This window comes from Anas platyrhynchos, chromosome 22, assembly GCF_047663525.1.
Source record: "Anas platyrhynchos isolate ZD024472 breed Pekin duck chromosome 22, IASCAAS_PekinDuck_T2T, whole genome shotgun sequence".
NCBI lineage: Eukaryota > Metazoa > Chordata > Aves > Anseriformes > Anatidae > Anas > Anas platyrhynchos.
In genome coordinates this window covers 3547873-3564724 of record NC_092608.1, presented here as the reverse complement: position 1 = coordinate 3564724, position 16852 = coordinate 3547873, and the positions used below count along the sequence as shown (strand labels likewise).

The window sequence follows — 16852 nt, the reverse complement described above, 5'->3', positions numbered from 1 at the left end:
CAGCACGGAGCAGGGAAAGCAGGGAGCAGACAAAATGCCTTTTTCTTCCTGACCCTGAATAGGGAGACTGGGAGGAACTGAAAGGCTCCGAGCATACAGCTCTCTCTGTTTTTTGCAGCTCCCTTTTGGGTTTTGTCCCACACTGCTGCTGGCAAAACACGCCAGTCGAAGACAAGAGCGGGCTATTTGCAAACTGCAGCGAGGCCCAGCTGAAGCTTGAAGCATGGCACTCACTGTTGCAGCCGGCTCAGGAGGTATTCAAATTTACCGGAGGGAAAACTATGAAGAAAAGGGTTTTCTACTCAGAAACAAGGAAAACGTGGTTTGGAGACAGACAATAGCAACTTTTGCTCTCAAGCTGAAGCACAACGGCCACACTTCTCCGAAAGAAAGAGGCATGAAAGCAGGGGCCATGCTCAGATGCTAAGTACCCGTGATCTTCCTGGGAAAAAAACTTCAGTTTCTGCTAGGGAGAGAGAGAATACATGCAGCCACTTCATTTCAATACTTGCAAGACCTGGTCCTGAAAGAACCTGACACGCAACAATCTGTTGTTTATGTATTGACCGAGAAATATTGGTTTTCCTTCATCAACATCCCCTGGGAAGGAGGCAGGAGCTGCTGGTGTGAACTGCGTGGACCTGCAGAGCTACAGCTGTGACCTAGGTGTTAGGTGGTGTTTTTTTTTTTCCTCCTATTTGCAGCCTGTAGGCAAAGCTAGGATAGAAACAGGAAAAAAATAATCCTGTCCCCTGGCTGAGCTGGCTTTTAGCAACCAAAATGAGTGTAAATGCTGGAAGCACCTCATAGGATTGCTCCGTGCCCGGCTCTGTACATCAGTTTACAACATCCTGCCTTCCTGCACAAACAACTGGCCCAGCTCCCCCACCCTCTGCCCTGTTCAGCTTTCTCCATGAGGACGTTGGGCAGGAGAGGGAAAGAAATGTCCTTTCCATACCGTCACCAGGCAGAGCCCTGCTGACGCCACCCAGTGCTGGGAAGGCGATGCAGGAGGAGGAGGAGGTCAGTTCTCAACACAAAGCTGGAAAGCAGCTTTTGGGACAAAGCAAGCACCAGCTGGTCAGAGCAATCCCCCAGCCAGGGGCCCTGTTCTCACCTGGATTCATAGTGGTGAGCCAGGAAACCAGAAGAGGGTTGGATTTCTGCCTGGAGGATGGTTCTGATCGGAGACTGAAAGGGTGTTTCAGAGTTCAGCGAGCGAAAAGTGCTGAAGTCGTGGGTTCCCAGCAGGAACCGTGCTGCATCCTGCATGGCAGGCACATCCAGGTAGCTGAAATTAAACATGCAGAGCAAAGAGAGAGGAGCGTTAAGTGGGACCAAGTACGTTGTGTGCGTCAAAGTCTAATTAATTGATGAGAGGCTCAAACCTAGCATGCAGATTTAACGTTGCAGAACTGAGGAAAGACATTTTGCAAGAGGAGTTTCTCCAGGAACAGCCCAAACCACAAAGCAAGATGCCAAATGACTGGAGGTCTGATGGTGTTCAAAAAAACCCCAGGCTAGGTCAGGGGCTGGCAGGCACAGACTTCTTCACAAACCTTTATCCTGCTGTGCTGCAGGATCTTAACTTAATTCAATAACAACTGAATTAAAAATAGCTCTGTCCAAACTGTTGGCTAAAGTGGAGGACAAGAGAACCAAAATCCTTTGCAGTATCTTACAAATTCAAAAAGAAGGTGGCAGGTAAGAGAGTGTCTAACACTGTGATGGTTTTCCAAACCTTTGAAAAGATGAAATTAGGAAATAATGGGAACGGAATGGGTGTGCAAACTGGACATGAATGAAACCAGAATGTTGTGAAAAAGTCCAGTTTTCTTGAACTTTTATTTGTCTCAGTACAACCTCATCTAAAAGACAATTACTAATTTTCTTCTGGGGTTTGTTTGTTATTTCCTTGCCCGCTGTTTATCGTGTCCTAAGTGTTTTTAAATGGCACTGAACTTGTTTTTCTTCCCTTCCATATACAAGCCCTAATTTGTTATGACTCAGTGGCTACTCCACGAGCACTGAGCCAGACACACCGGTTTGTTATCGTAGGGCTGCTCAGAGTCATGGGCTCTCACTTACTATTCAAACACACAAGCGCCCAGATTGGGAAGGAGAAAGCTGGCCTACATGCAGCCATCACCAGGAGCAGGCCAAGAATTAGAAAAAAAAACACAAAAAGAGCTCTGAGTCCCAGGTCTCACTACACATAATTCAGTGCAGTTCCACCGATTTCAACAGAGAATCCTTTCCAGTGTGAACTGGGGGTCTGGTCTTACATGTGGACATCACCTCCTCCCCAAATGCTGGGGCAGCTGCCCAGGGAGGGTTTCTGGAGCCACTTACCCCCCCGGAGGAGCCCAGCACAGGTCCCTTTCGAACACAGGTACTTCAGACCAGCGAGTGCAGCCCAACAGCAGCCGGTAGATGTAGGTTCTTGACAGCGCCGAGAAGCGTGCGTGGAAGTCACTGGTCACTCGGTAGGCACTCAAAATGCTGGTAGAAAAGAGAAAGGGATGGACAGAAACGTCATGCACCGATGCACAAACTTGTGCTGGTCTCCACATGTATGGAATTGAGACATGCAATGGATGCTTTGAGGAACTGCACTTACAAGACATCAAATATCACAGAGCTGACTGCTACCCAAGTGCAAGCGGAGGCTGCCCCAGGTGTCTGCCAACACCGTGCCCTTCTAACATACCCCAACAGCTCCTGAAATAAATGCTGGCACGCTGTGGGAGTCGTCTTTGCAGGAGACGCTGCTGCTGTTGGAAACCCCCACGCTTCCTAGCGATCTCACCGGTGTGACTCCGAGCATCCTGGCCTGAATTTCCAGCCAATAATCGAGTTCAGCTGCCAACACTTTTTCCCTTCAGCTGAATGTCACGTTTGGGTTCCTGCTCTCGGGGATGGCACGGTGAGGGGGCTGCGTTGTTCCCACACCGTTAGGTGCTGAAGGCACACGTGTGTGTGCTGGCTCTTCGCAGCATTCATCTGCGTGCACGAATGTGAATCACTCGGGGGAAAGTTCTCCAAAAGCAAACAAGCAGGGCAACGGTTGAGGTTTCCCAAGATCCTGGGGATGAAATCTCTCTCACATATGGAGGATATTATGCTGTGCTACACCACGACCACAGCAGGTCGGGAGCCTTTCAGTGGCTGTTCCAAATGTCAAGTGTGTATTTCACAAGAACCCCTACCAATTTTTCGGTATCCCCACTACGCTAGAAGAACAAAGAAAATCGTAATTAATCCTCTTTGCACCAAAGCAGCTGTGGAAATCATTCCCTTTGGACTTTTCATCCCCTACCTTTCCTACCAGGCCAACCAAAACAGAAGCAGAGTGCCGGTCTCCTTAAAGCCCTGGAAGAAAACATCTCCGTGCCTGTGGCCCTCACCCAGCCGTGCTCAAACCTAACATTTTTTCAAAGATTTGACTGCCTTAATGCACAGCCATAAAGGAAATTTGCTACGCCGAATCTGACAGGCAAAGAAATGCTTCTTCTGTCCCTGCTCTAGGCTGGCAAGCTAGGAACTAATTAATGCAGCATCGTTCCCAAGCTGCTGAGCTCTTCCAGACCTCTTCGCTTGGCTCAGAACTGCCCTAGTGCAGCTGTGAAGCACTGACTCAAAGGACAGGCAGTGTGTTTGTGCCTGCCTTCAAAAGGCTGCTTACCATAACAGTAATATTTCCAAAGCCCTCTGAGTCTAGCCCTCAAGTCTCCAGGACAGCATCCACTTAGCTGGAAGAGAAGCTTTGTAGATGATAAAACCAGATGTCCCAGCCACAGCTACCACCGAGAAATGTCTCTTCCCTCTCCAAAATTGCTTCCTTTCAGCTAAATGTCTCCCTCTGACCTTCCTGCCTCTTTCTGCCCTGGCACACGTGGAGTTCCCAGCAGCCTTGTCCCATGCAAGAGGCATTTTAACACACACTCCCTCGGCATTTCAGCATTCATTGATAGTCCTCTGGCTCACAAACCATTATCCATTCAAGGAAAACTGGGGAGAGCTGAGATCACCTGAGCTGTATTCCATCCAGATGCTTCAGCATCTTCCTGGGGGCAAAAAAACAGCGCATACTTAGAGCACATTTCAACCCTGGTTTTGCTAGAGAGAGAGGTAGAAGAAAGTCAAAAGGTTTTCAGCTTTTCTTTGTGACAAGGATGTTCGCGCCCTGAGAGGTGAGAGCAAACAGCCACCTTCCTGTTTTGCTTGTCAAACCCATCGCAAAAGCACATCAAGGGACATCGGGCTGGAACCACTTCTACTGGCAGCTGATCCAGTCCTATAAGATACATGGATAAGAGGAGGTGTGAAGTCAAGCAGCCTTAATGAGCCCATAAGAGAGAACTTACAGCCCAGGTACTCTTTTTTTTCTCACTAATGAATCCCTTTCTTGGGCCAAGTGGCTGTCTGCAAACACTGAAACACAATCGGACACCCTGGGGATACCCACGAGCAGGACTGGCATCGCTCTCGTGGTGCACAACACCCGGATGGGCAGGACTTGGACGGCACTAAAACCCCAAAAACAGCCATCAGGGAGTGACCCCCTCACAAGGCTAAGCCCAAGCCTTTTGCAGAGCCCTGGCCCCCCCACACAAGCGGGAAGGACACCCCAACAGCAGATACCTGCACGCCCAAAGCAGCACCCTCTGTGCTCCCTCTTAAGGCAGCTTCACCGCTCACTGTAGCAGATGGAAATAGTTGAAAGTAGGTCACTTCCCTCCTGCCCCCCCCACAACCTCCAAGACAAGCAGGACTTTGCTGCAGCAGCGAAAAGAAAGGAGCATCCCAGCACCAGCGAGCCTGCAAAGAGCAGGATGCTGCAGGCAGGAGAGCTCCTGGGGACCCTCACGTTTCACACGAGCAGAAGATGGCTTTGGGGAATGGTTCTGTCTGCTCGTCTTCCAGAGACCCTGGGCATTTAATCAAAGGAGCTTGCAAGGCTGCTGGACTCCTCTTTATAAGAAACTGGGAGAAATCACCTGGTTTCCCTAAGCCAATGCTGCTATTAGCATCGAACAGGGACATGCTTTAGACGATGCCCCTCGTGAGAAGGATTGCTGCTCTCCTGCCGTGTGCCCTCCTGATTTTGGAGCTGGCTCTATGGAGAAGAAGGGATCCAAAACAGAAAAAAAAAAAAAAAATTGATACCATTTGGGAGCAAGCAGCAGACAAACCTATTTATTTGCTTTCAAAAGGCTGGGGCTTCAGGGATTTCTGCCAGCCTAAGTGCCTCTGGCTCATACCCCTTGACTGCAGAAGCTCAGGCCACAGAAGAAGAAATTAAAGCTGAGCTGCAGGCCTGCACACAGATTTGCAATAACAAGCCCAAAGACCTCTCCACTGCTATAAACTCCCAGAAGAAATGCAAACTACATCCTCCAGGCCCGTAATGGAGTTTGAACCTAGGACCTCCAGCCTCTTCTAAACACAGTAATATAATTAAGTATTCCATTTATTTTCCTCTGTCTACATGTCTCCACAAGCATTTCATCTCCCTTGAGCTTCTCGTGTTAACGCTTATGTGATTTTTATTAAATAAGCGCCCTTTTATACCCTCTGATAGAGTGCTTCCTTCAGAAAAACCCATTTATGCTCACATGATTCCTCACTGCAGGCATCCTCTCCTGACTCTCCCAGCAGATGCAGTTCCTACCATCGGCTCTTTCAAGCTAGGAGTGTTTTCCCAGTATTTATTCCACCCGTTCTTCAGGCATACCACGTTTCAGGCCTTGTTAACATCCCAATTTTTGCAAGGCTGCTGGTGAATAAACACTCTTAGCATTCTGCAGCTTTTTTGACAGAGCCTACATTGCAGAAGGGTCAGAAGGAAAAAAAAAAAACACAACCAAAGACATCTCAGGAGAAACACCAACGTGTGAAATACAAAGGTGTCCTCCAGCAGGACATCCTTCCCTCTCCTCTGACAACAGAAGGTGAATGTCTCTTTGCAGGAGGTGGGAGGAATCCCAGCTCTGTCTTGCTGCCACCCAGACAGCTTTGATGGCGTACTTACAGAACTGGAACCAGAAATAGAAGGTGTGAATCTGCTGCTCTATCCTGCCCAGGTGATAGCAAATCCTCCTCAGGTCACCCCACCTGCGGAACACGCTCTGATCTCTGTGGACAAGAGCCTTTCAGATATGCTGCACAGATCTAAAGGCAGATCAGCTGATAGAGGAGCCCCGTCTGCAGCAAGGCTACAAAGAAGGTCATTACTGCTGGCGATACAGCCAGCCGGCTTGGAATCTGGTTTCCCTTCCAAGCTCTATCGACAATAACGAGTTCTCACAAAGCCGTCTCTCTCCATCACCCCCTGCTTGCAACCACATAAAAGTGCTGAGCTTTCTCCCCAGCATTAGGAGAGAATTCTTCTTGGCAGAGTAATATTTACAGAGGGAGGGGCTGGCTGCTGCATGCACTTAAGACTCATGCCCGGCACCAAGCTCCTTAATGGAAAGCAGCTGAACGGTTTTGAAGAGGTTCAGCCCAAGGGAGGAGGGAGAAGTCAGAGCTGCCTGCACCCTGATAACCTCAGCCTGCCTACCTGACAGGGACTGGCCTGGATTTATCAGGAGACACCACCTCTTGGCATGTCCCTGCCAGGTGTTAGCTCTTCTTCCATCTGTGAGATCCCACCGCTGCCTCCTTCTGAAGATGCCAGCTAAAAAATTCTCTTCAGCTGCAACCCCACACACGTGCCACAGTCTGGTAGGACAAGAAGGTTCAAGGATGTGACAAGCCACAAACCTAAACTCAGGGGAGAGAGGCTGAGATTCTGCAGCTGGTGACACATGGCACAGACTATGGCAGTGGTAGCCTCTGGCTGGAAAATCAGCTGGCTTTGACTCCCAAACAACTGTTTGAGTGTTTTAAGGAAGGTAATCAGGACTGTGACCTACTTCAGGTTCCTTCTTATTGCTAGGGCATCCATAAAGTGTTCGGCTCCCAGGGTGTGCAAATGCTGACCTAGTTTTCAGTCTGAGCAAAAATAATACCCAAAACCTCACAGAAGTCAAATTCTATTTCAGAATCTTTTAATAGACGCTGCAGTCTGAAAAGAATTCATCTCCAGCTCTCCTACACAGCAGCTGCATTAAACTCTTTGTATATATGTCAAAGGTGAAAGCTGTCAAGGGATAGTACCTCCTAGGCATTATTTAAACATGCAACGTGGCTAGCGTGTGAGAGAGACTTGCAATTCAGGCAAGTGAGAGGCCAGAACACAAATCTGTTTGTCTGAATGGATGGACAAACCACCAAAGTTGCAAGAAGGTGTTTACTTATCCCAACAAATGAGACACCTCCAAATGGGCAGTGTAGTTCACACACAGCCCTGTATTTTCTTTTGTACCATTTATGTTCCTTTGTATTCTGTCAAAATTTTCCTTTGTTGTGTTTTTTTTGTCCTCACAAAGCAAGGGAATCTAGCCGCTACTTCAAGAGGCCAGAGAAGTGACTAGATTTGTAGGTGTAGGACTGTCAAGTGGTGAGGTCCTTATGCTGCTCCCAAAACCCCTTCTGAAGGGGTTGGAGAGGAGCTGGAAGTATTCAGGGGAAAAGTTCGGTTAAAGCAACAACAACAAAGAAACACCCAGCCATCAACAGGAATTCCGTGCCTCCAGCAACAAGGCCTTTACAGCACCTTCCTCCCCTCCTTCCTGAGCTGAGATTCCAAGGATTTTACTGACAATTCCCCTTTACCCTCCGATGGCTCCCCTGGTGCTTGTTCAGGGGTGAAGGAAGGCAGCAGGCTCTGAGCCAGCTGCTGCAGCTTCTGCTCCTGGCACCCTGAGCTGAGAGCCCCCAGAGAAAAGGTCCCACTTCTAAATAAATGCAAAGCATCACTGCCACACACCTCCAGGAACCCTGCAGGAAAAGGGTGCAAAGCTCGGTCCTGAGGCCACAAGAGCTGCAGGCACAGGCAGAGGGTACCAAGGTGGGATCTTGTACCGAGTCACCACCGTCTCAGGCACTCGTGACTATCAGCATACATTGGAATTCCTTCCCTGGAGTTAGTGTGCCCTCTAGACATGACACAGCAGAAGTCTGGAGGTGGGGGATAAGCGCTGCTTAACGCTGCTGATGCAGACGCAGCATTTCTGCAACCTAACTGGAGCCTGCCCAGCACGGCAGTGCCGTGGTACCTCGGGGGATGCTGCAATGTCTCGCTGCTGTCACATCCGTGGGTAAGCTGCCTACCTCTGGCAGGCAATCTGATTCCCTGCGTCCAAAAGCAGAGGCATACGCCTTGCAGAGGTGCCTGAACACCCACCTGAGCAGTCAAGGTTAGAGAAGACTGCAACTTGGGATAGCTTTCCTCAGGTTCCTACCTCAGGTGAAGGTTTGAGTGCTTGCAATACACTCTGAAAAAGTCAGAAGCTGATTAAATTGCAGATCGACACCTTCTGCAGAGTGCACACAGCTTCAACCAACCAAACCATCTCACTCTGCCATGGGGGACACGCATTGAAGGACCTCCTGGGAGAAAAGAAACATCATCATTCATCTCTCCTTCCCTCAGACCCCAAATTGTTTGAGTGCCTGCACACCTAGAGCTGGGTTCCCTGCTCCACAGGCCACGGAGAACCAGAACCCTCCCTTGCAAAACGAAGGACAGATGCAAGTATGATGTCAGCCCTCAAATCCCAGGCCTTGCTGCGTTGGCATTTGGGTCAGGCCCTCTTTCACAAAGAGGAGATTAGAAAATAAAGCAGGCTGGGTGAAGTGGGAAGGGGGAGGGTGCTTCACAGTCATGCCACTACTCTTACAGCAATCCCATCGCTGGGGTGGGGAGGGATTTGCTTTTTTGTCCTGGGTTCTTGTTCTGGCATGGGGAATTTGTCTCCATAATCTTCCTTTATGTTGATGGCACCAGAGAGCAGTAACATGAAACGGAGCAGCCAGGTCCTCTGAGTAATTACCACCTGGCATCTTGCATCTGCTGCTCACCCAAAGAGTCCCTATAAAACACCCACCTCCTTGTACAACACTCTGAAGTCCTCTGCCTCACTCCTCGTAAGGGACAGTCCATGCCTGGAACAGTTTTCAGTTCATGCAAATAAGACAAAGTAGCACAGGAAAGAGCAGAGAGCAGCAAAGCAGCTGCTGGTAAATGGCATGCTGATTGTACAACACCAGCCCAGATTTGGTTTTCAGCCTAAAAACCCCAATATTCCATTCGATTTACACTTTAACCATAAAAACGCACCCGTGCTTGGGGAAGAACACAGCAACTGTTTGGCAGCTGACAGAGAAACTGCACGACAGCTTGGAAAGGAAAGCAAAGAAAATTAAATTCAATCCACCTTTTGAAAAATTCACAAGGCAGAGCAATTGCTTATCTAATTGATGCAAGTTCCTGGCAAAAACTGCTGATTCTCTGCCTTTGAGGGTGGGTATTTAGACCTGGGTCTCACGCAGAATAAGTCCATTCTGAGATTTTGCAAGAAGAAGTAATAACTCCAACAGAAAGAAAGAAAATAAAAAGAAAATAGGAAAAAGAAATGGCAGCTGTTCTGTTCTCTGTAAATTGTTGTGCCAACCCCCTTACTAAATTCACATGCAGCTCTCCCGAGTCATTTACAGCTGGGTACAGGATAAGGAGGGCTGTTTATCTATCCCATTGAGCAAAACCAATCCAATTTTGTTATAAAAGTATTAAACTGGAGCTTGTCATGCAACTTCTTTAAATCATGTCATGTGGTGGCTGTGGTCTAGCTGGGAAGAAAAGAAGTTGATGGCGATGGAAAGGAGGAGCAGAATGCTGACACTAAAAGCAATTTTGTCTGTTTTTCATCTTTTTGCACAGATACGAGTCAGATGCGATGCTGCAGCCAAGCTTTTGTTAGGTGCGAGTTCAGCAAGCAAAGAAAATGAGTTTGGGGAATAAAGCATCACTGAAAGTTCATGTATGGCTCATGGAAAATGAAAGTCACTGCAGTGGGTTCACTGCTCGCATGGTGACCCTCGTCTCTCACAGGATTTTTTGTTTTAGTGGTGCCAGCATAGATGATCTCCTAAGAGCAACAGTATAACAGCACCAGTCTTGAATGTACGAGCGGTCTGGCAGTAGTGGAGAGACGTGCATGGGAGTGATTTGCCAACACAAAACAGGAAAAAATACATCTTGTGAGTGAAGATGGGAGATCACGGCTGCATTTCCCTCTTCTTCAGCAAGGGTGAAATAAAAGGTTTTGATTTGCCACTAACTCACCGTATTGGTTCAGACTTCAGGTGGTGATTTAGACCACGGATGAGCTCCCTCTCTTGAAAAGCTGGCTTCCCAGGTGCCCGCTGGATGTCGAGGTGAGCAGCGTTGCAGAGAGCATGAACGCCACTGTCTGTTCGGCTGGAGATGTGGAACTTGATGGGAACTACGGGCTTCAGGTTCTGTGCTGCCTTCTGCAAGTCAACGTGAGACAGAACCATGAACAGGAGAAGCAGTGCCCTCCCCCACAGTCCTCAGGACCTCCACATCCTTTGCTTTATATCATTAGGTGAGTAGAAAAGAGGACAGAGAGTTACCCATTTACACCCAGACACAACCCCTGCAACTCACTGCTAAGCAGAAAGGTGTAAAATAGTGCAGCTATTGCTGCAGGCAGGATTTCTTTTCCATCCCCGACAGGAGCAGGGCTACAGGAGGCAACACGCTTCCATTAGTTGTTACGAGTGGAGGAGGAGCCGGGGACCAGGCGAGAAGCAGCACAGCACTGATGTGACACGGTTATCAGTCCCACTGAGATATATAAATGGATCTAAGAATCAAGGCACGGCTCTCATAAAACACACCAGCAGTGGAGGAGCTGATGCTGAGCCATCCCAGCAGGTGTAAAGAACCACAGGACAACCACACGCCACCAGCGGTCATGGGACAGAGCTTCCTGATATTCCCTCCTTCCACAGTCCTTAAGAGAGTGTCTTCTAATTAAGATGATCAGAAAATGCACACAAAATGAAGTTAAACAGTTAATCGGCTGCCGAATATTTCAGGGTCTTCCCAGACAGGTCTACATTTAGCAAAGGCAGGGTGGATTTTGGTAAGGGGCAAAGGCAAACTCTGGTGGGTCAGAAACCTTGGGACTGCAGTAACTTCCTAAAACAATGTTAAAACCACAGCAGGTCTTCCACACAGCAAGGTTGGGAAGTAGGTTACCAGAGCTGCAAAATAGTTTTTGTCTTTGCGATGACAAGCCCTGAGACAGAAAACCCGATGTGATTTATTAGGGTCTATGAATGAAGCATATCTGCAAGACTGGGAAAAACAGAAAACAAAGAAAAGCAGAAAAGCAGATGAATGGCTAGAAATTTCCTGCTCTTCCATCTCCCCTCCTGAGCAGCGAACCCAGCAGTGGTCTTTATTAGATTTCAATTTGGTACCAAGAGTCAATAAAGCTTGAATTGCTGACTCACAAATGCCTTCCAGATTCCTATGAGTTGAGCAGACAGGATTCTGGGCTCTCAGAAACACACCATTAACAAGCACAGGGAGGCAAGGAAAAACGTAACTGAGCGGCAGAGGAAGGCCTGGGAAACAGAACAGAAACGACCCCAGCCTCTTCCCCTTCCTAATCCTTCTATTTGGAGTTCACATGTGGTTACAATTAACAATGAAAATCTTTATTTATCGCCCTTAAGCAGAGAGAAGCAGACAGAAATCAAATAGTTTTCTGCAGCAGACCTTGGCTTGTGCCTCAGCAATTTGTCTTCGAGCAGAAGCTGCTTTTAAAAGCAAAGTTTCTGCACAGATATGTTTGGGTTTTGCAGGCTCCTCTTCCCCTGGCCTCGCCTCCCCCTCCTTTGCTGCCAGGCACAAAAGTGGCAGTGGGAAGAGAGCTGAGAGGAGGCAGAGGAAGAGAGATGAGGGGAGAACATCCTCCCTTCTTCTTGCTATGGCCTCGGGGAAGTTTGGATGCAGCACTCCTCTGGATCCCCGCACTGCATCCAGACAGAGCTGGGTAACAGGAACACCAAAAAGCCTGGATCTCTCCTCTGCCTGCAAGGGTTGGGTCTTTTTGGAGAGCAGACTGGGGAGGAGGAGAGGATTGCAGGCTCCGAGGTGAATCTGGTTGCTTCCCTGCTCTGGCCACAGAACCCACAGAGGCAGCTCCACGGTGGGGTGTTTTCACAGCTGCCCTTCTCCTGCACACTTTTCTACTCACAGAGAGAAATAATCTCCTTACACAGAGCACTTCTTGCTGAACTTCTTCACAGGCAATTCCTTACTGACCCCTCACCTACGTATGTCTGCTCTCTGTGCCATCCAGAGGGCCTGGGCGCCTGGAGGCAGCTGGTACCATCCTCTGCTGGTTCCTGTGTGCCCTGATCTGCCAACGTAACCCACGCTGAGCTGCAAAAAGAAGATGTGTTATTTACATTTAGTAACTGCTTGAATGGCAACCAGGTTTTCCTGCCCTTAAAAAATAAAAATAAAATGGCTAAAACCAGCAGGGCTGTCATCTGAGAACTCGAAAATCGCTGCTGTTAATTCAGGTCCCTGCCCTGCTGGGCATCAGCTCTGGATTCCAGCGGGGGAAGCTGAGGCAGAAGTTAAACAATTTTATCCCAGGGGTGCTAAAAGGCAGCAGAGGAGATGCAGGAATCAAGGAGCTGGGTTCTCCTCTCGTTTTCTCAAAATTCGCAGGTCTCTGCTCCCTTCCTTAGGCCAGACAGCATGCAAATGTCCTTCTCTTCAGCAGGTGCTTGGTGACAGGCACGAAAATCTTGGCTGGGCACCTGCTGAGCTCGATTGCACCCACTTCCATCCTGCCTTTACTTCCTGAGCCATAACTGTTCCAGACGACCATGTTCCTGGGGCAGCAACAAGCATCCCTGGGTGTCCCTCTGTACCTGTACTGCCCTGCACAGCAGTGGTGCAGGGGAAAGCATTACCTGCACTTAGCAGGCCTGTTCTGCTAACCAGATTCATTCACTAAGCACTTCCATATTTTGAATCCTACTGAAATTTCCATTGTTGTGTGCCAGAACGATACAAATCCACATTCCAGATTGCTATTATTATTCACAGCTCTGTTCTCTTCCCCCCCCCGTACAAATGCTGGAGAGGGGAGATGAAGAACAGGCCTGTTAACATACACCGGCGATGGCTGGGAAGCAAAAGTTCACCCACTTCTCTCCCTGAAGTCTAAATAAAAAACTGCTCAAGATGCTCAGCCACCAAAGACCCCTGCAGAGCATCTGGGAACCACAAAAGGAACCTGACAGATCAGTTGAGGATGGGTGTGCTCGAGAGAAAGATGTGCATTAGGAATATTTTGGAAAAAATGTGTGTGTGTTGCTCTTTCCCAGCAGCTGAATTGTTTATTGGTTTCGTTGGTGGAAGACATCCACGGTGGTTTTAGCTGCACAGACACAGGAATCGCATTGCACTGCCAGGGATGCTGCACAATTTATAAGTTGCTGGGTTCTAATAAATAATAATGTGCAAGCTTCTGGTTGCAAGTCATCGCAGCCCTGCTGACTCAAGGGGTGCTATGTCAACTGAAACTAATTAAGAGCCTAATTCATTCTCACAGGAAGAGAGAAATGTAGTGAAAGCCAAGAAGAAAAGGCTGAGAAAGTGGCTTCTGCTGCAAGGAAAGGTTTCCAAAGCAATCTTCCATGCTGCTGAAATGATTATACAAACAGGCAACGAAGGTAACACTTCTGAGTCAGTTTTCCTTTCTTTCCTCCTCCTTTTTTCTTAACTGAGAGAGGGAAGTTGTACCAAAGCTGCTTTGCATAGCACAGAGTTCATCTATGTTCTCTTTCTCCCTCTCTTCCTTTCATGAGGAATAATATCTGGACTTAGCACAAGGCTGCTGGCCAAAGCAGTGCTTCATGTGGGAGGATTAGTTTTGGGCAGCATTCATCAGCACAATGGGAAACAGCACGCTCAGGAGATGCTTCAAACCCAACACGAAAAGGAACTTCATTCTGTAGATCTGAGCAGGCCTCACACATGGTGCCTGTGAGCACAAGTAGCAGCTGTTCACTTCAGCAAAAGGTGCTGCACGGGAGATTTTCCTTTCCAGGAGGGGCATCTGTAAGAATTGGGACTGGAACACGGAGCCCTGCAGCACGTGTACTGCCCTCCTCATTGCAGGGGGACAAATCACAGGTCTCCACCATCCTGATTTGGGAAAGCAAGGTCTGGAATTCCGCTCTGGACCCACCACAAGCAAGCTGGGCTTCCAAGTATTTCAAGTCAAATATATTGTCTCCAAATATATATGGCTGCAAAGCCTGCCTCGAAGAGATATTAAAAAGCTCCTTCAGACATCTGCACGTCCTGTATGATACAGACAGTGACAGAGGGTTACAGACAGGCCTCTGGATCAGCCACGGTTCAGCAGCTCTACCTTGGCACTTGGAGGACTGCAGAACACCCTCACAAACCAGTCCTCTCCACTTCTAATGACACCAGCTGTTGGTACACACAGCCTACACTTCACAGGTTATTTGCTTGCCTCTAATGGCAAACAAAACAAATGTCTGAACCTACATAGAATGGAATAAGGATCTCATTACAGATTTAATCTTGCCCTTCCCTTCAGTTGCCTTCCTGGCTTTGGAAACGAGTGTTATGAAGTTCAAGGCTGCACAGAAATGGAGGAAGGAAGATAAATTCCTACAGGCCCCAGAAGTTTTCTATTAAAGTTGCTTTAAGACATCTCATGTGGTTCTAATAGACACAGCCCTGCTCAGCAGTGCCCAGCATCAATACCACCACATGAAAGCAAAGCACATATCCCAGAACTGGCCAGCAAAATGCTGATACTGTGAAAAGACAACACCAAATAAGTTTATCTTTTTCTTTTTCTTCCCCTTTAATCACCCATCCTACCCATTCGCTTGTTAAAACAAAGTGACTTGGGTAATGCAAAACAACTGCTGGGCTCACCCAAAGTCCGGCGCCTGGGGCTGAGACGCTGGATGGTTCAGAGGATTAGATAAATGAGATAGAAAGTCCTTTGGGGCTCTTCTTTCAAGATCTGCACAATATTTATACACTTTCTCCACAATGGTCTCAGGCAAGGAGCCATTCAAATACATCCTGAGAACTCCTCTTCAAGCTATTAACTCATCACACTTTCCTTCTGTGGGCTGCTTGGCGAGGCGATGCAAGAACCATCACCCAGTAAAGTCAGGCACAGCACGGAGCACTGCTCCAGTTTGTGACCACAGAGTCTGACTGGTAATGAGAACAGAATCATGAAAATGTTGGCTATTAATACACAGGCAGGGCCTGGCCTGCCAAATGTTGCCCCAAACGTGACCTGGGCAACACCATGAAGTTTCATTTTAATGACAATATGATTAGCAAGGACATACCTCCAAGCAGTTCTGGACTCCAATCCCTGACTGGTTAGCTGAAGTTTCCATCACCCCACTGCAGAGCAAAACAAATACAATAGTTATTGATACATATCACGACCCTGCATTTTCTACACAATGTCTTAACACAGAGTCCACCAACACATCCAGAGGTTAATGCTGGGCACTCACTATCAAATTGCTTGCTGCCGAGCAACCTAGATCTTTTTACACAACTTGCAGGGACAAAAACACTTTGAAAAATGGACACAAAAACAGGAGCAGCGGTGGCATTCTGGAAAGGTGACTGGACACAAAAATCATCCTGCCAGTGCTACCTCCTGAACTGGTCCTTCTGATGGGTTGAGAAGATGAGGCAGGCAAATTCCACTAGAGAAGGGTTTGCAGGGAAAGATTTTTCAGGGTCTGAGTTGTAGGACCCTTTCTTGCAGGCCCTGTAGATGTGAAGACACGACTTGTGGTGAGCTTCCTTCTCTGTTGCAGGAGGCACAGCCACTCACAGAAGGCACTGAAGTGCAGAGAGATGTCCTGAAGCCAAACTCGGCCTACCTGCAACCACGCAGGGTAATTTAGGCCAGTACCCACAACGAGACAAACTCTGCTGTGCAAGGGAAGTGTGGGTTTTGGCTTATGGTGGTGTTATTCTGGAAAACCCTCATGTAGATAGGCACGACTCCACAAGCTGGGGCTGCAATAATTCTCCCACACACTCTTTTTTATGTAAACAAGCCTAACGACGTATGTGGGATGTTTAAGGCCTGGGGAAAGGCAGTCCCAGCTCCCTTTCTCCACCACGGAGCTTTCCACCTGCATCTCCAGGGCAGTGTGGGCAACCAGCTCCCCACACCGCTGGCTCTCCCAAACCACACCTCAGGAAATGTAATTACCTGCACTCCCACCGACTTGTATCCACATTCACCTTCCTCTCTGCCCTTTCACATTTGCCCTTTGCCCATTTTCTGCTTTTCCTGTCCGAAAAATCCTCTAATATTTACCTGTGGCAGCCCAATTCCCTGCCCATGCTCACCGACTCGGCACATGTAGCAGCTCTCCCCCAGTTCACTGTTCTCCCCCAAATATCCTCTGTACTCCCTCAAACTCCTGCACTCTTTTTTTTATTATTCTTTTTTTTTTTTTTTTTTTTCCCCTCAGTCGCCTCCCTGCAGCCTCCCCATCCCCACCCGGGGCTCCCCTGGCACCGCCTCACGTGCAACACGCGGGGCAGCACCCGCACCTACCTATATTTAGTGCCAAAGTACTGAAAAAACACTAAATATCGCGTTGGGGGAGAAACCATCCTCGCTGGGCCACCGGACAAGCTCTCCCCTCCGCTCCCAGCTCCCGGGGGCGCCGCCGCCACCACAGCACCGAGGCGACCCCGGGGGCTCCCCCGGCGCCCTGCCCGGCCTCGCCGCCCCTCCTCGGCCGGCTTCCCCCCGGCAGGCCCGCCCAGCACCGCCCGCTTCCGCCACCGGGGCCTTCAGGGAACGGCCCC

The 16852-nt window shown here is 48.7% G+C and overlaps 1 protein-coding gene and 1 long non-coding RNA gene across 3 annotated transcripts in view; one reads left to right on the top strand and one right to left on the bottom strand.

Moving 5' to 3' along the window:
* LOC110351303 (uncharacterized) overlaps positions 1–8928 on the top strand; it is a 9361-nt gene extending 433 nt beyond the window's left edge. Inside the window, exon 2 of the long non-coding RNA XR_002398570.4 lies at positions 119–8928. This is a non-coding gene — a long non-coding RNA (uncharacterized lncRNA). The remainder of the gene's footprint in view (positions 1–118) is intronic.
* Positions 1–16852, bottom strand: part of PUSL1 (pseudouridine synthase like 1) — a 23865-nt gene extending 7013 nt beyond the window's left edge. The window contains exons 1-5 of one of the 2 annotated variants that reach the window (XM_005008821.6): positions 16596–16852; positions 15355–15412; positions 10235–10422; positions 2353–2502; positions 1118–1291 (exon numbers count right to left, since the gene is read on the bottom strand). In XM_005008821.6, coding sequence (XP_005008878.2) covers positions 1118–1291; positions 2353–2502; positions 10235–10422; positions 15355–15412; positions 16596–16654 — 629 coding nt within the window. In that variant the 5' untranslated portion in view covers positions 16655–16852. The remainder of the gene's footprint in view (positions 1–1117; positions 1292–2352; positions 2503–10234; positions 10423–15354; positions 15413–16595) is intronic. The other variant, XM_038166630.2, reaches the window with a different exon arrangement.